This window comes from Pleurodeles waltl, chromosome 1_2 (genome assembly GCF_031143425.1).
Source record: "Pleurodeles waltl isolate 20211129_DDA chromosome 1_2, aPleWal1.hap1.20221129, whole genome shotgun sequence".
NCBI lineage: Eukaryota > Metazoa > Chordata > Amphibia > Caudata > Salamandridae > Pleurodeles > Pleurodeles waltl.
This window is the reverse complement of record NC_090437.1, coordinates 45,999,855-46,027,789: the sequence shown is the minus strand read 5'-3', so window position 1 is coordinate 46,027,789 and position 27,935 is coordinate 45,999,855. Positions and strand designations below refer to the sequence as shown.

Here is a 27,935-nt window from a genome sequence, read left to right as displayed (position 1 = left end):
AGTTTAGATGGCAGCGTGTTTCCAGCTTGCAGCCTCTCTGTAGCCGTGTGAAGAGATTGCAGAGCTGAGCACTCCTTGCACTTTAGGAATGCGTGAGGTGTGTTATACTCTTCATAATAGTGAATGTAAAAGATGCATAGTTCATTGTTGGTGGCAAGTCCTCCGAATCTGTTCAATTTACCATTAAGAAGCAGGTACCCAAACAGCTGCATGGTTGAAAGAAGACATTTAAAAAACTAGAGCTACAGCAATACAAAAATATAGCTTGTGATGTCAATGTATGCTGAATTTGCCCAGTGTAAGATGAACTACCAACGCTTTCTGCATGCATTTATTAATTCTAATTATTTATAAAACCAACTGGTGTCACAGTGCTATGTATAAGGATGAGCTACAATCACATACAGGTTTTATATCCTTTAAGAATAGTTACATAAACGTTTATTATTTCAAGTACTTTTGCAGGTAATCAATAACAAGCTGCAGATTACATTAGGGTCAGCTCCACTAAGATGTGAGGTGAATTTCGAGAAAGAATACAAGATGTTCTTAAGAGTGGATTATCTCCTCCCCAAGTAAGTATTCAGGAAAGACCAAGAGACCATAACCAACATGGCCGCCCAGAGACATGCAGGACTGTGAGTGCAGTCATACTGCAGGAAGATGTTGTAATGCACGGTGTCGACATTCCAATGGGAAGATGACCATTTCCTTTGAGGCACTGAAACATGATATTCTGTTTGTTTCTTAAGCTCCTGGGCCCATTTTACTTAGCACCCAATACTGAGGGGTAATGACATTTGACAAGCTGGTGAGGGCATGCAAGCACCCAGACGTGTAGTCTGTGTGAAATACTGAAATTAAACAAGAATGGTCAATGTTGATCAAGGACACAGGTAAACATCTGGGATCACCCCACCCAATGCTTAGAGCTGCCACCAGTCCTGCCCAGACCCTGACTTAACCATAGTCAGTGCAGACATTAAGGAGGTGGTCCAGACCAAGGTCTGCCTGGTTGCACCCCCTTCAGTTTGCAGTCCTGTTACAGAAGTAGCTGGAAGGCCAGTGGATGGTCAAACTCTGTTTCCAGGTAGTGGTAAGCTGAAGAATGGTCAAACTTCAACAGTGGGCAGTGATGGACTGAGAGGAACTGTCAGGTATAGTGCCTCATGGATGCAGTGGTTGGAGGAGAGGCAGTACATTTGCCCACTTCCCATGGCAGCTCATAAGTAAAGCTGGAAGCACACTGAGAGTCGTGTGGATGGCTGGGTGGGGGAGCTCTTGTAGTGTCTTTGCCATAGGGGAGCTCTGTAAAGGACCTCCTTAACCTCCACCATCTTGCATCTATCAAATGTTTCCAAACATACTTTTCCCATATCACAAATATTTTGGCACACCTAAGCGTGAGTTAGGTGTGCAAACATGCATCTACTTTCATACATCTCACACTCTGATTCGCAGACTTGGGACCAGTGTAATACTAAGAATGGAAATTTAACTTACAAAAGCAACAAATCTACTGAGTTAAGAGTGGGGCCTTGTTGATTCTTGTGAAGTGGAGGCAGGATACAATGGATGGGAAATATCGTAGGCCCGCACATTTTCAGAACTTTGTGGATACTCACCAATATTTCCAATAACTTTTTGCACTTGATTTACACACGTAAAAACAAATTAAAGTTGAAAGAAATGTGTCCATTTTGTGCTCCAAATCCCCACACATCCAGTAGTGGAGGGATTTTTCTGAAGTAAAAATGTTTCCTGTGGCAAAAAGTCAAAGTACATTTAAATACCAGTAAACGCCCAGTTTGTCCACCAGTTGAATAGTTTCACAACAGTCATAAATGAACTGAAATTGCAAAGAGGTCAAACTCAGGATATAATTAAAACGTTTAAGAATACTCGTATGAATGAATGGCACAGTGTTTCTAAATTGTGTTATGCTTTAACTCCTGAACATGAGGCTTTTTTTTACCTTTGTCTGCTATTTTTGTTTGTAAAGAATACAATAGAAAGAGTACATTATTCGATTTTTGGCACAAATTCAAATGTGGATCCATAGCCAGGATGGAGACCATCCATTAAATGGAAGCATTTCTGGACAGAGATAGCCGGGGATGTTTGAATAGAACAAGTCTAGTACAGCCAAATTCAACAAGGAAGAGTTCATGCATATTGCTCTGCCGGCCTCATTGTGACCTTTGCATTATTTCCCTCTTCAGTCCAACCACGCAAAATGCAGTTTGAGTACTCCCTATCACTCCGATTCCTCAACTTAAACTGCCTTCAACAGATGCCTGCCTTTCTGTCCATCTCAATATTCTTCTCTCCACAGCCATCATTGTATGTGATTGTCTCACTCCCTCAGCCACTCATTCTGCTGTCACTCTACCACTCCAGAATCCCATTACTAGCCAAATCCCTCCCTTTTCAACCAGGCTTTTCTCCTTCAAAACATTCACTCCCTTTTATGTGAGCATCCTGCAGCCCCTCATTGTCCTGTCCTTCCCACTTGCCGGTCCCAGTCCCCACCTGCCATGGTACTGGGAGGTGATACTTGTAAAGCTCACACAGCTAGTTAATGAGGGTGTTCCAAATGCAGTCATGGGTACCCCAGTGCCAAACTGCAATACACCGGATGTTTGGTGCAGACATTACACTATGCACCTGCACCACGCGGCTTTACACCCAGCATGAAAGGCGAGGCAATCAAGACATGGTTACCTTCCTCTGCTGAAACTCTGTTGTTACTGGGGAAATGTCAGGTCAGTGACACATCAACTGATCTGCTTTACACCTGTACCCCTTTCAGTACCGAACCATGGGTCACCTTGATAAACAAGAGTACCTTACAACATGTTCACTCTCCCTGAGATAAGATTAGATGAGGGGTGTCTCTGAAGAATCTCTTGTCTGCCTGTTTACTACCCTATGAAGTGACTGCAAGTGTTAAATGAAGGGCAAGCACCACAGGGCTCTTTGGCTAATGGCCTAGAGATGTAATTGACCATGGCGTAAAGCTGAATGATGGCCCCCCCTGCAAAATGTGTTGAGGGGCCTCTGAGTCTGCCATATCTCACAGATATTCATTGGCCTTTGGCTGCATGGGGGTCCGAAGATCTGGGGGTCCACTGAATGGTTGGGTGTTCCCCTGTACTACTGGGGCCTGTGCTGCACCTCTGGGAATTGAAACAATCCTCCTTGATGATATAGACCAGGATCTGGGTCTGTTGCCACCCCGAGACGCCCCTGCAGAACAGTCCTAGTAATGTTGTATTGGGTTGGGCAGCGTAAGTCATTTGCTATTATACTTTTTCCTACTGTGTGTTTCATTCCTGTATTTAGCAACTTGAAGAGCACATCCCAGCCAGCAATTATGTTAAAGGAGGTTTGAGAACTTCATCACACCTGAGGGCAATTGTGGCCTTTTTCAAAAGGTCCTAACACCTTGGCCAGAATTATATGCAATATCATGTTTTATAGCTTGACATCTTCATCTCGAGCACAAGAGGGGATTAACCTTTGGAAAGCTAATTCCAGCGGTCCAGACGAGCAGTGGAAGTGTTCCACTCTAAACCACCGCTGGAGGTGACCTGTGAGAATGCCCCCGGGCCACTCGTGGCTCTTTGGCGCAAGCACATATGACTGGCGTTGCTAATGGAAATTTAATGAGATTCTAAGTACATTTCTATTGATTTTCTAATTTATCTGAAGAGGAGAACTTTTCCTCAGTTTTAGAGCAACTGAATCTATTTCTTTTAAGAGTTGTCTGTCTCAGCGCCAGGTAGCAGCTCAGATTTAATTAATATTGACTGACATTTGCTTGCCGCGGAGGCTGCAGTAAACCAGCTCTATGTGTCTGGAATTGGGAAATGTTGAAAGGGCAGGAGGAATTAAACTGTAGTTCCTTGATCGGACTTAGTACGGCACATTACACTGTGTTTCAAAATCCCTTTTTTATTATTTGTTCCGGTGTGTGGATATTGAAACAGCCCACTATTTGACTCAGCTTCGATAGTTACTGGAACTTGGGTGAATGTCTAGGGATTTAAATCATCTAAGATGTTCCCAAAAGCTCATTGGGTGGGTGTGTGTGCACACAAGCACTGAAAGTTAAGGTATGCCTATGCAATATGTAAATGAGAAAGAGCCTTTGCACTGCAGCCATTACAACACAATAACTTTACCACTCATCCATTACAACGCATCTGCCTTTACCATGCAAGAATGTACCACGCATATACCTTTACCAGGCATGTCTTTACAATGAAAATGTAAGTATTTCGCAGCTAAGTGTAGAATACATATATATCTATATCACTTAAAAAAACAAAGATTACAGGAACATTATAGTTAGGTTCTGAATTTACTGGCACAAACCCATAGAAATTCAGCAATTATAGTTATTTCAAGTAACTAGAACATGCGGCCTAAGGTAACTAACTCGTGCCCTCGCACTGCACAGTTTTTTCTTCAATAATTTGATTACTAATGCTTCATTGATATTTTTATTGATGTATAACAGTTGTAATGAATGCTGTGATATCTGGGGTAATTAGCAGTGGGATGCCGTACCCAAGTTTGTTAGTTAAAATTCAGACAATGATCTAAACAGAAGAGTGCAGTAGTCGGTGTTGGATAGTAAATGACGGGGAAAAGAAAACTGACATTGTACTGGTCCAGCTGCCTGATTATTAGAAAATAATAAAATAGGATTGTGATCAGAATCACATCCATCTTGGCCTCCTGGATCAGACTTGCAATGGCAAAAACCATATTTATCCTTGAAAAGTGACTGTGAGGTGAAGAATAATATGTATACACAGGTTTGGTTGAATATAGAGCCCTCCAGACATCTCTGAGCCTGTGTAATCGGGCTATTTCAAGAATGGATGCCTTAATTTTTACCATACATGGTTTCTGGAGTCGATATTCTAATCCATAGCTAAATAGTAAATAAAATTGCCCATAACAAGCAACTCTGTAGACCAGTCTAATAATTCCAAACATAGCTTATCATAAATCTCAGGATTATCTGAGTGAGGCCTATAGATCGTACAAAACACATATTTCATACAAGAAATTAGCAATTGTGCAATCACCCACCTCCTCCTGGGATCTGCCGACGTTTTCAATGTTTTAAACTTGACATTTTTATACGTCAACATAGCTATTACCCGTATAGAGACTACTTGGGATGTACAGATGACTATATTGTACCCAAAATATTTTAACAGTAGACAATCCTTATAGGCAAAATGCGACTCCGTTAAGGACAGAAGCTAGGGCTAATACAATCTGACCTCCTCTCGAACCAGCTGACGCTTACTAGACAAATTAAAACCAGAGACATTCCAGTATATGCATTTCAACTTAGCCATTAGAAAAAGCCTCCCATGGCACCTTCAGGTGAACCACCCACCCTGAAAACATACATTACTGTATCCAACAAGGTATGCCAACTCACATCAACCCATCAGCTATCCAGCGATCATTATGATTTATTTCTCCCTGTAACACCACTTTGAATTCTACCTCTCCAATCTTAGTGGATTGAGCTGCAAAACCCTGTGGTTTATCCTCCGGCCCAAGCACCAACCCACCGCCATTCTCTCTCTCTGCCGCCAACCCCACCCCCAGTATCCAACAAAGGGAATCACCCCCCACGTAAAGGCTGCCAATGGACTTGGACAGCCTTGAGAAACTAACACCCCATGCCCTACCGAACACCACCGAACACCACAGCACAGCACCCCCGATGAAAAAGAGAAAAATAAATAAAAAAAGAGAAATAGATACAGTGAACCTCAATCTAGAAAAGCCTAGCTTAGCACTCTATTGGGTAAACTTACACCAGCACAATCAACCGTGACGCAACAGCACAGCAAGAGATTACTACAAAGTTTAAAAAGCAAACAACAAAACAAACTCAGTCTGCAGTGTAGAGCCCTTGAATCTGCCGAGGACACGCACAGCCTCCTGTTCTGTAAGTCAGATCTGAGCCAGGCCATCATTAACAATCATAAGCCTGGCAGGCTCTTGTAAAAAAAACTAGGGCCCCAGCTGCTTTTACGGGGTCCATCAGCTGGTGAAGTTTCCAGCGCCTATCCATCATGGATTTGCAGAAGTCAGATTGAACAAGAATAAGCATAGAGTCAACTACCACAGGTGAAACGGGGTGAGCTTTCTGCCAAATTGCCCACCTTAATAGGAAGTTTCAGTTGTTAAGTATTATAGGGTGAGGGTACGCTGGGTGGGCACTTGAACGACCCGTGCTGCTGCCGCAATTTAGAGGAAGACGAAGGGCCCGCTGAACTTGTGAGTCTATGTTCCAGTCCATAAGGTCAGGAAAAACCTTGACAAACAACTGGACAATGAATTGCCGGGTCTGCCCCTTCTTTCCATTCGGGTGTGCCAAAAACCCACAGGTTATTCCTCTTCTGACAATCCTCTAAATCTTCCAGGTTAATTTCGATCAGGTCCAAGCGGCGATTATGATTCTCAACAGATTTTACCGTGGCCGTGCTCACTTCTTCTGTGCCAGCCACTTGCTTTTGCAGTTCCGCCATCTTTATAGGAAGAGCAGACACTTTGCCAGTGACTTCAGCCAGATTGTTGAAGTGTTGTGTTATCTACACTAACGTGTGCATAATGTTGTTGAGCCTCCATCTGCTGTGCCTGTAAAAGCTTGAAGATTACAGCCAAAACCAAGTCCTGTGCTCCATTCATTGCAGTATTATCTTCATAGGTCCCCAAAGAGGGAGGGGGGAAGTGAAGTTGACTGGTGAACCACGTCTAGACCCAAGAGGGGAGATGACTCTCAAGCCATGAGAGGCCATGCTGGAAGGTCTGCTTCTCCCCCGTTCACAGTGATTGGTATTTCATGTTGGCTGCAGACAGCTGGGAAATTAGGGATTTTACCTCAGCAATGGACATCACCTAATCCTGCAGCGGTCTGCCCTTTGTGCCACTGCTGGCTGCCATAGACCGAGTCTGTGATGCTTCAGATTTAGATTGAGAATTTTTCAGAGTTTCATTGGATTATTTTGGCGTTCTCCTGGCCGGTTTGTGATAGTCACCTATCTTTCTTTGAAAGAAACCTTCCAGCTGTCTCTTCTGGTACTCCTTGGGTGCCCTCTGCAGTATCTATTGTCTCACTAACATCACCTGCATCATCACCTATATCTGTGGGAGCTGACCTTAAGGCTGAGGGCACAGATGAGGCTGAGGGGACAGCTGAAGAGAGGGAATTAGCAGAGTCAGAAGCTGACGGCACTGCCCCAAGACCAGGTGTATACCTTATGTCCACATCATCAGCTACGGCATGACCCCAAACCACATTACTCCCATTAATAGACAGCAGAGTACACACAGGGTCAGCAGTCTGGCCCAAATCATGATAATGTTATAGGTAAAAGTTCCAGTTCCTATTCATCACTGTAGGCCTGCTGAGATGATGCCTCGAGGGAAGCAGCAGGCAAAGCAAGATTGATACATTGTGGTGGACTAATAAGATTAGTGTCCTATGCAACATTGTTGCAGTCCATATGTGGAGAACCAGGGAGAGAGCCAAACTTACCAGCCGGGTCGGTCACCAGCATTAGTGCATCTACCAGTGTAGTTTTCGTTCCAGAGACTTCAGCCTCCTTTTTACACACCTGTGCCTGAAGCAGGTTCACTGCCATACTAGACTGCAGTGGAATCAAAGTGGGGTGTCTGACTTGAGAAATACACCAAGCTTGCTGTTTCTGCAGCCTCTTGAGCTTCGGGGGCAGCGCTGGTTTTCACCAGATTGGGGGTCCCCAACTGCCATACAGCGCAGACGAGCATGGCTGGACCATAGTGCTGAACAGATGCCTCAAGCAACTTAGAAGGCCACATGAAGCAGACCAATAAAGAAAAATAAAGACAAATAAAGTAAAGACACAAATCCACACTGTATAAGACCACAGAGCTGCCACAAGTGCGACCTGGGAGAAAAAGTGACTTACGGAGAATCCCACAGCAGTGAGCCAGTTCTACGGCAGGTGGAGTGGCAGAGCAGTGGACAGGAGTCGGTATTCAGTGGAGCAGCGGGGAGAGGAGCTCCCAGCTGCGATATCAACCCACCATCTTCTACAGTATGAAATACCTTTGTAAGGAATTTTTTTAGTTAATATTTTATCATTATTTTGGCTTCTTTACAGATGATTCTCATTTCCTCAATCACTTTATTGTTCAGATAATGTGGTGTCTGGCTAGCGTTGAAACCAACTAGTGAAGCTGCAACAGCAAATCAGAATTTGATAGTTAAATGAACATAATTAAATTTAAGGAGTATTTATTCACACTTAGCATTATAGTTGGGGCAAGCCAGGCATGGCTCGATCCTGGTTCGAGCGAGATGTCTTGCTCTGGCTTGGCTCATGGTTCCATGCGAATAGCGAGCCAAAAAGGAGGTGGACCAAGCTTATGAGGCACAGACACTTTCCCTCTGGAGTGTTGTTTTTAAAGATAATAACCACTAACCACATTTCTCTTACAACGTTTGCTTTTTTTTCTAAATGTCCCTCTATGCAGACTGATAATCTAACGTACCACCCTGAAACCCAAAGGCTAACTAACGGACTTTTTTATTGGAAATGGTCTTGTTCATATTTTTGCTTGATTTTTGTATCATGGTTTACACGCTGACTCTTCAGTTGTCTCAGCTCTTCTTTTAGATGTTAAAGCAAAGTCAGACTCCTGGCTCGGCTGTGGTTCAGTCTATGAATTTTCTTGCTTGTCCATCTCTACCGTCTTGTGGGTGTTCTGCTGTTTGCACGACTACTCAATTGTAATTTTAAACTAAGTGAGTTTCAAGAAAAACGAGCATTTGCAATGCAATGGGTCTCGCATTTGCTCAAGTTAGAGTTAATATTGTTGCAAATTCCTAACAGGACTTTTCTTGCCACATAGATTGAAAATTAAAAGTAAAACAGTTGACATAAGTCAGCCGATTCAAAGTGCCATGCCTGCCATGATCGTGAGCACCAGGGAGAGACACAAAAAGAAAAAGAAGTTTGCTCAAAGTCAAACGTATTAGCAATCCTACAATTATCCGTGTAATAGAGGTAGTCTGCAAGGGTGTAACAAAACCGCCCCAAGGAAGGACAAACATAAAGCATTTACCATGATGATAAAGGATTTTTGAAAGACAAGCCCACAAACGAGTGAAAGTGATGGGTGTACGGTGGGCGTGGTTAAAAGCCCACAATACTTACGAAAGGTCAAAGCGCTTGCTTGCTCGACCTAAAAAGCAATGCCATCTTTTCTGTGGAAGACGCTATCTTAATGTCTTATAAAAGCTGACATGAAATTGGTGATGTAAATAGGTTTAACATTCCATCCGCAATCCGAAACAATGAAATCACGATTAGTTGTGCTGCTCAGAATATTATATTTGCTTAGCGCACCGCTCAACCAATGGGGTATTTTGGTGCAGAAGCAAACTCACAGCAGAGAAGGATCACAATAGAAACTTGTTAAACTAAGAAAGAAACAGAATCGCTCCGTAAATGTACCTAAACGAACGGTGAAGGGAAGTATTTTTTAAAGTAGAAAACGTTACAGTTGTGTGCCTAGAGAGGAAAGGGATTGTTCACCTACGAATGATTTTTTAGGTCTGGCTTGACAGTGCATCTGCAACGTGTGCTGTTGCTATTTCTTTGAGGTATACGTAAAGTGGGCTTTGGCTGTGTCCAGAGTATTTCTCTCTCACTCCATGACCTTGGCCGCTTGGTCTATCATTCTGTCGCCTTGGGAGTGCTTGCATTGCAAAACAAGAGAAGCTATTTACATCCTAACTGAGTCAGGACACGTTAAACCGTTTAACTCATAGATGCATTGTATCAAAAAACAATCATTCTTACGCTTTGTTTTTGACTGTAGAAGCCTTTTAAAAAAATTAGTTTCAAAATGCAATACTAGACCTACTGATTTTGCCAATGTTTGTTGACTTTGTGGACTTACAAAGGATCGCATAGAGAACATCGTAAGCTTTGTGTGGGATATAGCATTAACTAAAAATGGAAAATCTCGTTTGTGGTGCACATAGTGTTCCACACACAGGACATTAGCCTGTCCCCTCTGCTTGATTGTTAGTCAGTCGAGGTTGCAAAGTACTTCAGACCACAAGGCACGTTGAGACTGATGCGAGTTATGTGTATCACCTCTGATTTCACTTGTTTTACTCTTCTCTGAGCATATAGTGGGAGCTCAAATTATAATCCATTACCGTGGTCCTCCTGTTATGCCAGAGAGGCTTGGAATACCGTACTAATTAAGTAAAGTCCAAAATCATAATGAGATGTTTGAAGCCCTGAGAATACTCTCGCTGGTTTGTCCTAATGCTATCATATGTGGTTAAAATGGAGAAACCTTTGTCGAATTTGACACTAGAAACATTGTTCACTGTTTCCAAGGGAATGGAGCATGTATCTAATGATTCGTACCGCCAGTGACTGATGGGCAAAACACAATGATCTCTGATTGAGGTAAGTTTGAGGTTGCTCACCATTCAATCTAAAGTGAGCATTCAGTTAATTCAGTAGCAGATGATCCCTCTTGGTCCTGCCACGTCAGGTTGAACTGCGTGCCATCCACATGACTGTAAAAATATAGATCAAAGGTGAAATACTTGAAATCAGACCTTGAATATTAATATAAAAAATCGATGACAGAAAGTTGAGCAAATTTGAGACTTGAGGTACACCCTTGGTCAGCAGCATAACAGTTCTCTGGGATTGCTTGTTAGAAAGCAGCAGCACCAGGTACCCGATTCTTCCAATGAGGCCTGAGATATAACTGGTTGAGTGTGGGTGGCAGGGAACAGTCTGATATCAATGGCTGATTTAAGGTTTTGCTGTGGAATTTGGGTCTAACGGAGAGCAAGCACCTTTGTTCTTTGCAATATTAGAGACTCATTCAAATATTACAAATAAATAAAAATCCTTTCTGGGATTTGGTTTTATTAAAGAAACCCATGTTACTTGTGCATTAGACACAAATCAGTGTTGCTCATCATGTTGCTTGAGGGACAAATGTTACTGTATATTTTCACTAACTTGTAAAATATGTTGCTAAATTGTCCCACAACTCCTGTGATGGTATTCCTTATTGGGACAAGGTAATAAGATTGACATCCTCTCAATCCTTTGTCGAATCTCTCAATCTCCCATTTGAAGGTCCCGTTCATTTTACAACCTGATTAAAAATAACAAAATATCTAATTATGTTATGTTATGCCTGACATTATAGTCAAGGTGCAAATCTACCCCCCCCCCCGTTTTTTCATACTTTTGTGGCTACACCACTGTTTAATGAAATTTTGGTGCAATTCTTTGGTAATTTCTTTGAGCTCTAATTAAAAGCTGGTGTTATTAACATATTTTATAATAAATAATTTACTTACATCAAAATAATGGAAGACTGAGTTACTCTTCCCAGAATTCAAACTGTAGTTCACAGCATAAATCTGTGTTGCCTGTTCAACTTTTTGAGCATTTGTGTGCCCAAGGGAGACATCAGAATCAAATGACAAGAGTTGAAATAGTCAATAAGCCTGCCTCTTTGTTTTTCCAACACAGACCCATTGGCTTTGACAGTGTTTTTTGTTGATACTTTTCTGCATTGGCAGAAAGAAAAAAAGGCTTGTTTGTTGATGTGGTGGTCTCATTAAAAAAACGGGATAGGGGTATGAAAGCGAAGCAACAAAGGAGCTGCACGAGGTTGAGATTGAAAAATATACTTTAAAAAAAGAATCCGTGGGTAGGATGAGAAAGTAAGTACGAGGTGGGGAATGGGGTGAACAACCGGGTGTGGGGATCTGAGAGTGACATGAGGCACGTGAGAGGCAGCAAGAAACCACAAGCAGTCCCATGGAATGATAAAAGCAAATGACATAAGTAGTTACCTAAATGTGAGTGGTGGAAGTATACAAGTTATCCTATTAAATTATTGTTTACGAAGCTGTGCTCCAGGTGAGGGACAAACACGTGTAAGGGAAGGAATGCCATCAAATAAGAAGTGAGCAAATGAGAGTGACAAAAAAGTCAACCAGTGGTGTGCAGTGGGCTGGCCAAAAGCCCACTGTAACTATTGATATTATTCACAATATATCTCTGAAAACAGTTTGTTAAAAGCTGTCTGTGGGTGAGGTTTAAAAAACAATGGGTTGTCTCAGGAGACAGGGCAGTGGTAGCAATGACATTGAAAAAGGACTGTAATGTAACAGTTCCTGAGATGCAGCTGCTTGGAAAGTCACTCCTATTTGAATATGGCTAATCACTAGTTTGTTTAGAACAGAAATGGTGTGCCATGAGTACACTGATGTATGGTGCAGCATGGTGCACTATAACAGAAGCACTATTTTTATTGTGGACCATAATGTGAAGGTTACTATAATTGCCCTCTCAGTGGCACTACCTTGCTCTACCAATTCAATTGTTGTCTCTAAGAGTTCTAAATAGCCATCATGTTTATTTAAGTAGTCTGGGCCTTTGAAACTTTGCTGCAGGGGATGATGGTGTGGTAGGGCTGACTAAATTATGTACCAACAAAAAACAAAAGACAAATTATTCAGCATAATACGCACATTTTGGAATAGTTTTATCACATTATTATGTGATATTTAGACATTTTATCACTGGCCGGGTAAAGGTTTCACTACAGTTATACCAATCTAACTCCAAAATACAGCAATAAGCAACTATAAGGTGACCAGACAATCTTTGGAAAGGGCCTTCCACAGCGAAGCAACACAGACCACTTGTTTTTTTGTTAAAGTCTGCAAATTATATCTATGATTATGCTTTGAAATGCTATGACCGCAAAATTACATAATTTCAATGACAAGGCCTATGATATTGCATTTTTCTTCATGTGCACCATGTTCTGAGAATTACCTCCAGTATTCTAGTGCACTCATTTTGTCACTAGTGACTAGGTAAGCCAATAATTTTCTCAGCTTGTCTAGACCAATGCAAGAGTCACAAGCATCACATGCTCCCAGACATTTTCTGTCTCAGTCATGCTCACACACCTGTCACTCACTCACACTTTTTCTTAATCATTTTCACATATTACTTCTTCCTCACTCTTATTCTCACTCATTCGTATCCATTGTCACTCACTTTAACCCACTCTCATTTGTTTTAATTCATTTCACATTCAGTTGCACTCACTCTTACTGTCGTGCATGCATACTCACTCTCGCTGACACTCACTTGTACTCACTCCTACTTTAATTTATGAATCGTGTCTTTCTTTCACCCACAATCACTTGCACTAACTCATCAGTGGCGTAACAAAACTTGAGGAGGCCCAGTACATGGAGGGCCCCTACTTCCAGACTCCCTCAGGAGCTCTCAGGCCAAGGTATTGTGCTTAGCCCCACCTCCCCCCAGAGCTGTGGGGCACCCGCTCAGCAGGGGCATTGGGGGCCTTTGGTATGCCAATGTCACTCATACTCACTCATTCCCACCTACTCACAATTTAACTCACACATATGCTTACACACATGAGGACACATGTTGACACATTCACACACTCTCACGCATACACCTGCATGCACACAGTATTTGAAAGTGTCTGCATTTTTTCACTTATTTTGACAGCATGTGCAGGTGAGTTTCTGTTCCTGGTGCTCTATTACCCCTCGACAGGCACAAAGTTCCCTGCTAACTCCCCCCCCGTTCTCACTCTGTGACAAATTGGGAAAGGGTAGAGTGACAGGCTGATTGACCTGTGGGCGAGGGGTTGCTGGTAACCCTAGAAAGTAGTCGGGTGAGCAAGGTGCCCCATCGCTTTCCAAAAAACAAAATAAAACACCCCCTCCCTCAAAAAGCCCTTAATATGCACCCTTTCCCTCAAAAGCTTTTAATAAATGTCCGACCACCAAAAGTCCATAATTAAACAACCCGCCCCTCCAAAAGCCCAAAATAGAATTATACTAACATTTACAATAAATAAAATTAAAATAAAAGGTACTTACCCACTGTTGCACATCCTTCTCAGTGTTCTGATTCTTTAGTCTGTTGTGGAGTTCTCCGAACCAATCCAGACGCTGCTCTCATGTTATTAACTAGCACGAGAGAAGCTCCTTGATTGGATGGAGTGGGTTGGCTGGACACTCCTTCAGGCCCTGATTGACTGTGATTGCTCTCCACCCAGCTGTCTAAGACAGCTTGTGTTGGAGAGCTTTAAAGCGCAAGTCAGGCTGACTGTCATAAGACAGCTTGCCAAACTGATGTGCATTTTGGAGCATCCAGCCAGCCACTGCTTCAGTCCTTCATGCTGCCAATCAGCAGCAGAGGACAACCCACGCATGTGGTATGCACACCGGTAAAAAATAAAATGGCAATGAAATAATTTCATTACCATTTTATTCATTTACCCGTGGCTCGCCTCTGCAGAGCGATGATGCTTCCCCGCCCTCGTGGAGAATCCGCCACTGGTGTAGCCCCAGTATTGCAAGACCGAAGCCTAAAGCCCAGGGGCTCCCTTTAGCTGAGCAGTGGGGTCATTGAGAGGAAGCCCTGAAGGATGGCAGAGTCCGAAGCCCAGAGCTGGGAACTCACCAGTCTTGGACAACCTGTTGGCTTGTGCAGAGGCTTTCATGCACCAGGGATCACACTGACGTCACTGCCAGCCTCAGACTTTTGCTCGGCGCTCGCATTCCTAGTGAGGGTAGGCATTTTTTATAATTATACTAATAGTGAATAATAGCATAGCACATTAGCATAATATAGAAGGGGCATTAAACAAAGATGGGTCTCATTACCCATTAGGTGAACGGCCCTTAGTTTAGGAGAAGAACTTTACCTTCAAGTGATTTTTTTTCCTGCAAACAAAAATAATTCTGTTCTAATAGTCGTTTTGGGATCTCTTTTCTGCTTAGATTTGGTTTAGAACATATTGGTCATACCTAGGCATAACTGATTCTGCAGGTGAATGCAGTGCTCAGGTCTGGTTTCCAGCGGCTGCTCCAGCTGAAAAATATTCTTCAATTTCTGCCTCACTGCAATCATGGTGCAGTGGTGCTCGTCCTAAGACTGATTACTGCAATAACTTACATCTGGAGTGCCTGCACACCTGCTATCTGGGAAAGATTTCAGCTTTGCTGTCTTTTGCGATTTCTGTGTTTAGAAATCATTTTCTGTATTGCTTGCTTTATCTCAAAGAGCCTGGGCGGGTGGCCAGTCCCCCAAACTTTGAAATAACCTACCAATGGATTTAGGAAAAATTGACAAGTGTATGGGTTTTAGAAATTCCTAGAAGACTGCTTTATATTATTAACTCAAATTTTTCTACTGGATATTCAACTGGATGTTACAGCTCTATCATTAGGTCGAGTGCGCAAGTGCTTTGACATGTTGTAAGTCGTATAGGCTTTTAACCACTCCCACCACACACCAATCACTTTCACTCATTTGTGGGCTTGCCTTTCAAAATCCTTTGTTATCATTAGTAAATGCTTTACTTTTGTCCCTCCGTGGGGCAGTTTTGTTACTGCTTTCGACACCGACCCTGTTAAATGGATAATTGCATGTTTGCCGATAAGGTTGACTGAGAGAGAACTTAGTTTTCCTTTTGTGCTCCTCCTTCGCACTCATGCTCATGGCGGCCATGGTGCTGTGAATTGGTTTGATTATGTCAACTGTTTTACTTTTTATTTTCCATTTATGTGGAAAGAAACATCCAGTTAGGAATTTACAACGCCTATAGCTCTAACTGGAGCAAATGCCAGAACCATTGCTTTGGAAATGCTTGTTTTTTTAGTGCAATGAAGCCTTTCGATAGTCGTGCACTTCAGAAGTAAAATGATGCGGCTGATGATGATAAAAATGATAATTGTAATAATAAGATAATACTAATAACGATAATACTAATGAATATACTACTACTACTGATAATAATAATAATAATAATGACAATAATATTAATAATAATAGTGAGTATCATTAGTAGTAGTAATAATACTAGGAATTGTGCTACTGCATCTTCTTTTAGGTGGATGTGATGTGGGAAGTTTTGTAGGGCTGTGAACTGGTCTGCACGCCGCATGTTGTGCAATAGTAACTATACTTCTAGTCCTAAAAGCAAGGTCAAGCCATGCTACTGAAACCTCCTGCCCCTCTGGTTGTTCACTGTCTTCACCTAGGCACAACTTAACATTTCGTTAAAGGACGCTGGCCCAGAGCAGAGAAGCTTGTGAGCAATAATTCGGCGCTTACCCGATTAGTAGTCCTCCCCATAAGCAATTCTGCCTAAGCCATGTGGTTTACCCGTGTGCCATGCCCTGTAATTGTGAGTGTTCCTGGATACGTGCGCATGTGGAGCATGGTTGAACCTCTGATAAGTCCACATTTGTGTTGCCACTCTCTTCTGCTTGAAAGTTGAAGGTTTACGGCTGAGGTGAGCACTATCGATACAGGTTTGAAATCCAAACATCTTAACAAGTATGCTTACTTTTATGGATACAAGTTCATTCAATTCCTATAACACAAAATTGACTCTCGAGGAATCAATCAATACATTTATTGATTGATCTCTCGAGAGTCAATCAATAAATGTATTGATTGATTCCTCGAGAGTCAATTTTGTGTTATAGGAATTGTTAGAATGCCCAGACTCTAGGGGGGAATGATTGGGCACACACCTTCTTATGTATTATGGATACAAGTTCATTCAGCATACGTTTTGCTCTTTATGTTTTTATTTACTTCCTTCCATTTAGAATGTTTATGTTGTGTTATTAGACAATCATTGTACCTTCTGTAGATTAACCTCTTATTTCACTGCTTTGCCCTTAAATGGCACGTTGGATATATTTAGGTCCCATCATGTCCTTCAAACATCAAATAAAAAGTAATTAAATTGTTTAAACTATAATTTAAAAACTTCATACCATTCCACACCTGGGGTGCTTACGCCCTTCAGAAGTTCCACTATATTAGCATTGCCCTTGCACACTTGACAGCTGCTTGATCCCCCTTCAATGGATGAAAGGAAGAACCGCTATTGTTAGATTTACTTCTGCATACCAGAGAATTAACCAGTCATAAGACGTGTCATCTTTCAGTTTAGATATCTAGCTCCTTAGACCATAAGTGATACACTGCTCCTCCCCAGCCCCCATCTCCATGCAAGTTATGCAGCACATCTTGAGTCAACTCCTTTGGCTCTAAATTCAGAGAAATTGGCCTTTGGGTGAATTCTGCCTTTGAAGATTTATCAACAGTCCTTAAGTTGCTCTTCTGGTTGCAGGTGGTGGGCTTGGCACAGTTTTCAAGGAAACAAGGATTATCTTTCAACATCAGACTTTTACCCTCCGCAAAAGGGAGACGGGAAGAAAAAAAGAGAAAGGAGGAGGAAGTGAAAAATAGGGAAACAGTGACAAAGGGGGAAAGCATGGATGAAAAATATTCTAGAAGAGTATGATGAAGAGAAACGAGCACACGGTGGAATCAAGACTCGGCTTCTTAGTATTTGGTAACCCTGGCATTCTGCGTTTGGCAGGGGTCTCCGAGGGAAAACCTAGGGCCCTACACTTATTTCTTTTGACAAATTAAGTACTGATTAACAACTGATATTATTACTTTATAAGATCTATTGTAGGAACAGTGAGTACATCATCAATAATAGACATTAGCCGACCTTATGTGGGCTGAAAGGCCCTTGCGACTACCGTTGAGGCAACCTTTTTTGATTGGCATATAAAATAATTACTTAATACTTAGAATGTGCACCAGTGTCATTTAATACTCTGTACATTTTCCATCTGAATATAGATCAGGCAAAAATGTAAATATGTAGGCCATGGATCTGATAAAAGAGTCCACAACTACATAATTAAAAAGAACTAACCCATTTGTGGTTGAATGAAGCTAACTCATGGACCTGATTCACAAAGCTTTTCTTCCTGTAAGGAAGCTACTCTTGCTCCAGGAAAATCACGAGTAAGACACATCTAAATCTGAAGTATGGTAGAGATATCCATACAATGGGCTTTATGATCCAGGGCCTTAATGACTGATTTCAAACAGCTTTATCTGTGCAAATCCGATTTCCACTCAAAGCAAGGGGGAAAGGTGAACTTGGTAAGTGGTGATCTAATAATAAAACCACAGGAGATTTCACATCCTAAGACTCAATTCTGACAGAGCACATAATGCATCGCTTATGAACTTTCACAAACCTTGTCATGCAATAGAGTTGGCATGGCTCAGTTGCGGTGCATCTCTGATAGACAAAAGGTACCCTTCACACAGGCAGTTTTTATGATCTCGGTGGGCAGTGCAAGCTTCAGATACGCCCGTGTCCCTGCCCAGCGCGGGTCATTTTACATTATTCCCTGTTGTTACTCATCCTGTGATATCCTATACATGGCCTCCTTCAGTGCCCAGCCTCTGGCTTTATTTACCTGAGGCAATGGAGAAGGCCTGCTGATGCCTGGTGGCACTCACAGCCACATCCTATAGATTCAGAAGACCCGTCAATCTGCTAGTGTTTAAAGCATACCAAGTCCCTGAGCATGCTTATGTGATGGAGACCCCTAAAATGTGAAAAGTTCCTTTGCACAAAGGGTTTCTGTGCATTTTACACTTTGTGCGCATATCCGAGTTAGCAAAATGTGAGTTACCATTTTGGGAGAAAAAGCTCGGTGAACAGGACTTAAAGAATTGTGTGTGGCATGTTTAAAACGTGTCCTGGAAGTGTCAGTTTGAATTACATTTGTTTTCTCAGCCCTTGTCATTAAAGACCATTAACTGGTTTCTGAAAACCAACATGTGACAAACTGGGGTTATAACTTTATGAGGAAAAATTGTATTTGATCCTAAATAATGTATCCTGCTCTCTAGATCCTGAGAGGAGCCCCATCTGTCGTAGCTCTGTGTTCAGTTTAAAACCTTCGGGAGCACAGTGTCAGTTGGTGAGCTCTCAAAAGTGGGCATAATTACCTGCCCAGAGGAAAATTTCTAAACCAATAGGGTCAAATGGTGCATGATGAAGCGAAATGTTTATACAAATTTGCCATCTAATCTATAACTTTACAGGCAGGACTTAAGGAACACTAGTGAAATATTCCTACACTTCAGGTTCTGCTGAGCAAGCAAACCCCCTACAGGTGGGGTGCTGTGAGGAGTTCCTACAGGGCAATGTGGAAACCAAGAGGTATTCTGCAACAGGATGTTCAAATCCATGTGAACTGTTTACAAGTTTCACAATTTTACACAGTGGTCAAATAACCTGGGTATGCCGTTTATTTAATACATATCAAATCTGACTCTCGCTTCATTTCTTTTTCCTCATCCTTCATAAAATAGGACTGAGGATCTACTTGAAATGGGCAGGATGGTGAAATTGAAAACTACACTGTCCTCATATTCTTAGGCCTTGTATAGCACACCGATGCCTCAGGTGAGACAGACTTTTTAAGCTTAGACAGCAGAGCAGCTGCTCAGGTTAGGGATGTCTTACTTTTCTAGCCAGCACTCACAACCCTTTGGTTGCAACGAGTTTAAGATTGGGCCTTAAAAGGGTAAGAAACACATGGTGTGAAGCAAGTCATAAAATCTAATATTATAGATCATGGAATACTTCCCTGAGTCATAAAGTAACAATCATAGCTGCTATAAAATGCCCTCTTGCACTAAGGATATTACCCTTACACTGTAACATATTTTCAGAAAGACCTATTAGGCCATTTGATGTTTATGCTTCTGTTTTTTAGCAGTAGATCACTAAGATAGTGGCTGGGGCAATTTCCACCCTCTCCCCCAATCAACCTCCTCAACATAAGATCAACTATGGGATCTCTGCGACTTCAATGTTAAAGGTAAATCTGGCTCTAATGGGTAGCCAGCGAATGTTGTGATGTATAAGAGTGGCATGATCATACCTGCTTGCGTACCAGCTTTCAGCACAGTTTATAGTTTAGATGTTCGATAGTGACAAGTTTGTGATTCACAACTGTTTTCTAGAGTGCTAATCCTTCTAAGTAAAACCCAGAGGAAACAAGCATTTGCAAAGCCAGTAGACTCACCTATGCATGAGCTATCAGTTTTGTCAATATCTTTTAGCCATGTTGGGCAGCAAAGCAGCTGCAAGCAGCATGGCTCAAAGTTTAAAAAGAGCTATGATGTAGTCAGCGCTGGCCATGTCACAGCACCTTTTTTTCTGGGGACAGGGTAAGCAACAACATGGGAGGTAAGAAACAATGGGGGAGGGCGGAAATGGGGGAGAGAGGCAAACAATACGGGAGGAAGGCAAGGGGTAAGACATGCAACAAAGCAGGAGTGGGCGGGAGGGCAGGGTAAGCAGCAAAGTGGGAGGGCAGCAGGATGGGAGCAGGTGGGGTTGGAGGGGCAGATCAAGCAACAAGATGAGAGAGGAGGGTGAAAGAGGGTAAGCAGCAATGTGGGAGGGTTGGGGAAAGCAACAATGGTACAATCAACAACAAAAGAGGGATGGGTGCAATTAACAGTAAAAAGAACCTCTGAAAGCATGACAGGTGGAAAGACATTCTCAGAGAAGCAGTACTTGGCCATGCTCCAGGGGAGGGACAAACACATGAAGAGGAAGTGAAGCCATCGCACTCTTACCAAAGAGAAACAAGGAAATGAGAGTGATGAATGGTAAGCAATAGTTGGGCTGTAATCCCTCTAAGTAAACAAAATGTCTTGCAAGTGACACTGCTTATGCGTCATCAGGTGAGATTTAAGAAGTGCTTCAATGAATCAGAGTTGATACTGTAACATAACATATAATGGGCAGTAATTCCAAATGACATGGCATATCATGCCATACCACATCATAACATACCAATCATTGACATGATTTTCACACCAAATCGCAATATACCACATTGCAGGAGAACTCAGTATAGATGGACATGACATATATTATAACATAAATTGCAGATATTAACGTCCAGTATAGAAAACTACAGTACAAGGGCATGAACTTGGATAACATGACACAACAAAACAACATACACCATTGTGTGACATGAGACTCATCTAACCTTCAGCTAGCAAGTACAGTATTGTCTGGAATTGTGTGGTGTAATGTTACGTATCTGATTAAATAAAATTTAACATATCACTGTATATCACATATTCTGACACATGAACACCTTAAAATTGAGCATATCAGACTAAACTTTAACTGTGCAACATAGTGAAACAATAATTTACAATCAACCCGAAGAACGTAGCATACGTGTTAGAGCATGACGTGGTATATCATAACATGACTAAGTTAACGTTAACTAACATAACATAGTGTAACCTAACATGGGAGAGTGAATCTGGGGAATAAAGGAAAATTGAGTTAGAAGTGTTTAACTGGCAATAAATCTGTGCAGTAAGTCCGAGGATTCCCTGGTGGAGAGCGGAAGAGTGAATGGAGTTGCAAAGCTGCAGTGGAAATGGGCGTTGTGCCTGCTTTGGAATTCGAAGACCGAAATGACAGCAGGGATCAGCACAGCATTTCAAAGGCCTGCTCCTAAACTGTGTAATCTCCTCTTTGTTGGGCCTTTGTTATTGTTAGGGACCAGTGGGCGTGACCTCGCCCTGCAAACAGCTCCTGTCAGCCCCGGCCGAGTAAACTTTACCCAAGGGGGGCTTTCGGGCCATTGTGTGCAGCAGCCGCGGCCCTGCGGCCCTCATTGACTAGAACAGAGAGCGAGGAAGTCGCTGCGCGGAGTTGAAGGGCCCTCCCTGCCAAGAGAGCCCAAGCCCGGGGACGCAAAACAGACATGTCAGGCTGCGAGGTGATCAACTTCTCTTTGGAGAAGATGCAAGGTGAGGCTGTCTCGAGAGCGAAGAGACGGGGGGACTCCAGGCGATACAATTTATTTTAGGCAGTGCCTATTTATTGGAGTGTTGTGTTTCTCAGCGCGAGGTTGGGAGGTGGTTATGACCTGGCCTCAGGGCGAGCAGTGGTGTGTGTGTGTTTTTGCCTGGTCGCTGGTATTAATAATTTGCAAATTCGGCTGTTTTAGTCATAGCTGCCTAAGGAATAACGGACTCGACAGATCGTCGACTTCAGGCTTGTCAGATGTTTTCCTGCTAAAAATATGTACAAGAATTTTTCGGGCTTATTTCCATTTCGCCTAGAACGCTGTCTTGAATCTGCGTTTCAGTTACAATCTATCATTGCATTCTCTGTTTATGTTTACATAGGCAGGGTCGTGGCGGGTGCAGCAGTAGCAATTGAGGGAGTTTGCAATAATATCTGGTGTAGGACTATGTGTTTAACACTGATCATTCAGCTGTTTTGGGTTGATGACTGGGCGTTTTTTGCTCGAGGAACCACAAAGTACAGATTGAAAATGACATTTTGAACTGTCTGGTCAATGAGGATGGTGACCGGAAATTGCCCGGGCAGTAATACAAAATTGCCGAGTCAGCGGTGCAATGCGTATAGTACGTCTCTGTAGACATCAAGGGCGGCCCAGAGACCGGCCCTACTGTGCATGGGTGGCCGGCACTGCTAGGGCAGCAACCAGTGCTGCTCTCCAGCAGTTTTCTAGTTTCAGGCTTTGCATCAACCCTGTGAAGCTTAGGGCTGAAAATAATCTTTACCTGTTTTTACATTTTGATTCAGCACTGAGCCAAAATGTCCAAACTAGTACTTTATGTTTGACTCTAATACTTTGGCCCTCATTACAACCCTGGCGGTCGGTGTTAAAGCGGCGGTAATATTGCCAACACGCCAGCGTTAAAAAAAATGGGATTTGGACCATAGCGGTTACCGCCATCCAAAACTGCCACTTTAACACAATCCGCCAGGGTGGTAACGGCCGCTGGGCTGGAGACTTCAGTCTCCAGCCCGGCGGCCGCCACAATCCCACCCTCGGGATTACGACCCGGCCTACCGCCATGGTTTTCGTGCCAAACTTACCGCCACGAAAACCATGACAGTAGGCACTATCAGTGCCAGGGAATCCCTTCCCTAGCACTGATAGGGGTCTCCCCCACCTCATTCCCCCTCCCCAGAATCCTCCCCCTCCCTCTCCTGCCCCCGCACATATACACACCCACACGTGCACCCAAATACACACATGTACACACGCAAACCCACCACAACCCATGCATGCACACATACATACCCACACACCGCAACACACACCAACATACTTTGTCAAACACATGCATTCACAACACACAACACTCACAATCACTCATTCACGCATGTATCCTACGCAACTCACACCCGCATGCACGCATACCAGTACATACACACACCCCCCACATACACACAACACCCCCACCCACCTCTCCGGTCGGAGAACCCGACTTACATTCTTGCAGGTGGTCCTCCGGCTGGAGACGATCCGCGGTGCTGCTATGAGCAGCAGCGTCCGCCAGCAAAACACCGCCAGGCCGTATCATTGCTCATGATACGGTCAGGGATGTTTTGCTGGTGTGGCGATGCTGCTGTCAGCAGTGCCGCCTTACCGCTGTCCGCCACCATGACCGTCGGAGGTGTTCCGCCAGAATGCTGGCGGAATACCGTCGGCGGTCATGATACCGGTAGACGGCTGGTAGCCACGACGGCGGTATGATTGCGGCCGTGGCGGTAGGCGGTCAATACCACCACTGTTGGAATGAGGGCCTTTGTGTGTAACATGCGTATGTTATTCTCGTCCATGTACGTCATTCAACCATTTTCGGTGCTGATTAGTTGTTTATTAAGACCTAAAAATCCAACCTTACCCTAACAAACGTTCTATGACACTGAAATAGAGTAGCTTCTGTTTTAGGTACACTGGTCTTCAGGCATCTGTTATTAATTTGTGACAGATGCTTTCCTTGTATATGTATTTATGTTGCTGCTACTTGTTCCTTTAATCATTTGCTGTTTTAAGACCTCACCTACCAGACAGCTTTTAGGTGTCTGTAGCCATACCAAAAACTGACAGTGGGCTTGCAACCCGCCCATTGCTTACCATACATTGCCTTTCTTGTTGCTGTCATTTGCTTGCTTCTTATTTGATAGATCGCCTTCCTTTTTTAGGGTTGAATCTGCGATAGCATGCGCATCGCTTGCGAGACGCTGTAGTAGTTAGAAAAGGGCTTGAAGCCTTGCCCATGGCTCGTCAGTGTCTTTCATTGGTTCGTGGGCTTGCTTTTTAAAATCTGCTTGCTTTCATTAGTGGAAGGCATTCATACGTCATGCCTTTTCCGGTGGTTATCCCTCCTCGAGCGCAGCAACCAAGTACTGAAAACATACGAGGCTCGCTGTTTTCCGTCCGGTTTGTGGACTACTTTTTCTCTTTTTTCACAGCGTAATCTTGCTTGGCAGAAGTCGAGCGCTTTGCATGACATCGACCCTGTTACATAGTTAATTGCACTTTTGCCGGTTACGTAGATAATTGCACTTTTACCGTTAGTTTCACTATGAGTGAACTGTTATTTCCATTTGTGTGTCTGCTTTGCACTGATGGCGCCCATCAGCTCACCTATGTGAAACTTTTACTTTTCAGTTTATATGGCAAGAAAAGTCCAGTTAGTTATGTGAAACTGTTTTATTTTCATTTTCAATGTATGTGGCAAGAAAAGTACAGTTAGGAGTTTACTATGCTAATTGCTCGAGCTCAAGCAAACGCAAGACCGTTTCCATTTCCATTTTTTAGCAGCGCGATCACGCTGGTTTGTTTTCCATTTGATGAGGCAAGAAAAGTCTGGTTGGGAGTTTACAACTGCTAATAGCTCTAACTCGAAGAAATGCGAGGCCCGATGCATTGCAAATGCTTGTTTGAACTGTCCCTCCCCTGGAGTATGGCCTCTTTACTATCAATTTGATTAGTTGACTTGTATCATTCCATTGTCCACATTCAAGGAACTACTTTTTTCTTTCTCTTTTACAACTTGAGAGTGCCTGTTTTCCAGCTCTCTTCCGAGGGAGCAGTTTCTCCCCTGCAAGTATATGCCCCTTGCACTCCATGTTGATCCCCGAACTCGATTTCCTCTCTTCTAAGTGTGTTACTTCCCTGTTCAGTGCAAACCTCCCTGCTCCGCAAGCTCAGGGTTGCTCCCCAATGTCCGCTTTCATTTTTCCGTTTCAGTCAACCCCCTATGCCCTAAAGCACGAGCAATGCTCGCCTCGCACACCCACTGTTGCTTCCTCCACCAGCTCTCCCACGGATTTCTTAGATGCTTTCCACAGCCAACGTGGTCCTTAAAATGTGGGATTTCTTTCAACTTTTTTTTGGATAACACAGCTCCTCCCATTTGCTGCCAGGCCGCTTTTAGAAATGTACTTTTGCACGGATGAAAATGTATTTTTTTTTTACCCCTCGAAGTGGTGTCTGCCATTCTGGATATGTAAATTAAAAAAAATAGAATGCCCACCACATCATTCAGTACACACATGCATGCGTGGTGAGGCATGCGCGTGCCTTTGATATGACAGATGCACGTCTACTGAATGACTGCTGCATGACGTTATGGCTCCTACACGCTAATTCTGGGTGGAGGGTGTCATTTAGACTTTTTTCTTTTCTGTGTTTTTTGTTTTTTTGTGTTTCCTTTTTTTCGATTTGCCGCCAACATCGGCAAAAGGTATTAATAAAGCTAATACGTCACAATTGCAAGACCTATTGGGTTTCCAATGCTTATTTGCCACAAACTGTCTCGCAATATGCTGTTGGTGAACCTCAAATACCCCCAGGCAAGGGATTTACCACTTCGATACGTTTTAATTGAAAATTACTAAGCAGTGTAGTGTCTAGGGAAGTAAAATTGGGAGCACTCAGCCTCGTTAATATAGCAATTCTTGTATCTAAAAACAAAATGTTCCCTCTTTTAACCGTTTTGTACTGAGAAGTTAAATAAATGAACTTATTTCGCATAGCATTGTACTTAGCACTGTGCTCTGAAACTTGAAACAGTGGCTCTCATTTTTATCGACCTAGTAAGGATGAGAGGCTGAATTGGCCCGAAAGGGTTTAGCACTGTAATTTTCAGGTTGCTTAACGATTTCTGAAGCAGGTGTACGCAGAGTGAGGTCTCTAACTGGCTTATGCAAGGGCGAGTGAAATAGAATTTGTTGATGAGTTTTTTTTTTTTTTTTTTTTCAGTGAATTGTGTTTTTATTACTTAATGATTTCAGAAGCCTGAAGCGAGCGGGTTCAACCATGCGCATAGCTCAGTGCAGCGAACCTTCTTTGCTGGCAAAATGTGATATTCCTGGAGTTACTATTTTGATTCCATCCTTCCGCGGTTTGTAAATTGAGTAGCATCAATTGATTAGAACTGTCATCTGTTATTTGCAGTGCTTAGAAACAGTAAAACTGTGTTATATGAAATAGTTATCTTTTACATTTGTGTAGGATTCTCGCCGGTGATCGCCGGGCTCTGTCATTTTCCAGCGGGTCTGATCTTGGGCCTCGCCTCAGGCCATCGCAGTGAGTGGCAGAGTGTAATCCTGACAGCCTCTGGCAGTGCAGAGCGGGGAGCTTTGCTCCTAATGCATGATCGGGTGATCAGAGGCCGACGGGGCACATGACAACGGAGAGCGGCGCCGGACATGTTAGGACGAGCAGAGGCCATCTGTACTGTGGATCAGGCCATCTCACTGCGGGGACATCCGATGCAAAAACACTGCTGCTCGCAGCTCCCCTAGGAATAGTTCGGATTTCGGTTCAGAGTTTCCCTTAAAAAGACAAACTGAAAATAACTACTTGGATTCCAGAACCAATTAAGAATGCTAATTCGTTCTTCAGTCTGGGCATCATCTGCCGGATGCACAACATTTCCTCAGATATAAATGGAATATTCATTGAGAAAAAAATGACATTCTTATTGTGATTTTCAAAATTACATAAATATGTTTGGACAGCTCCAACGTGGCGCCTTTAGATTGCTTCATGGCACGCTAAGAACTTCTAAATACAAGTATGAGCAAAGCCAATAGTTCTGGCTTTAATGTGCCAATGTTTGTAACGTTTTCATGCGATCATTGTGACCCATGATGGTCCCCTTGCTGCACCACGTGCACAGAAAGTATTTCAGGGACGGAGAGAGCGTAGTGAACCATAACAGTGCTGGAAGGAAACGGATGCAGCTTGAGGGTTTGTGCTTGGATCTCGGTTTACCATTGCGTGTCACTTTCAGTACAAACGGTATGGTTCTCAGGGACTGCAACTGAGCAGAATAGGGCTCCATGGCTGGCGAAGGGGCTCCTTTCTCAGTTAGACTATTCACTCGACAGTAAAAACTTTGTATCATCCATGAGTTCAGATGGAAAACTATTTTGGTCAAATCTCACAACTGCTCAATGTATTTTTCTAATATAGTTTGCTTGCGTTGATTCTCCACGTATAACTCTCTATAACATAATTTAACAGAAAACCACATAACAAAACATAACATTGTGGAACACCGCTGTAAGAAGTTGAAATGTCATTTGGTTTGGGCAACTGCCCACTTCAAGAAATAATCACAACCCTTGTCAGTGTAAACCAGTCAAGTCGTTAAGTTAACTTGAGCTCTACTGGTAGCTTTGGCACAGAGCAGACAGGCATGATTTAAAGGTAATATGTAAGGGGTTTTACGCAGTACCAAAACAGTAATAAGATCAAAATGCCAAACAATAAAAATCCCAAACATAACCAGAAAAATAGAGTAAAATGTTATAAACAAAATGATACCAAAACTCTCCAATAAAGGGGATTGGAGATATGATTTTTTAAAGTGTTAAGAAGAACTAGCGCTAAGAAGCACAAAACACCAATGATGATGGTTGTGATGGACCCCTACAGAGGCTTAGTTTGAGACTGATTACGATGGAGTGCGGTTTGGATACACCAATCAGGTTCGTCCTGCTCCAAGATTTTACCTTCTGACTTGGTCTCTTACATCCCAACCAACCACAGGAGTATACTTCTCAGGCCCCAGGGCCTC

The 27,935-nt window shown here is 42.9% G+C and overlaps 1 protein-coding gene across 4 annotated transcripts in view; it reads left to right on the top strand.

The window, feature by feature from the left end:
• The window catches only part of ARHGAP24 (Rho GTPase activating protein 24), a 1,380,530-nt gene that overhangs the window by 1,084,015 nt on the left and 268,580 nt on the right, over positions 1-27,935 (top strand). The window contains exon 1 of one of the 4 annotated variants that reach the window (XM_069236212.1): positions 21,702-21,827. The exons of 2 other annotated variants lie outside the window; for them this stretch is intronic. In XM_069236212.1, the coding sequence (XP_069092313.1) occupies positions 21,782-21,827 (46 nt within the window). In that variant the 5' untranslated portion in view covers positions 21,702-21,781. Of the gene's footprint in view, positions 1-21,701; positions 21,828-27,935 lie in introns of those variants that run through there. One more of the 4 variants, XM_069236236.1, reaches the window with a different exon arrangement.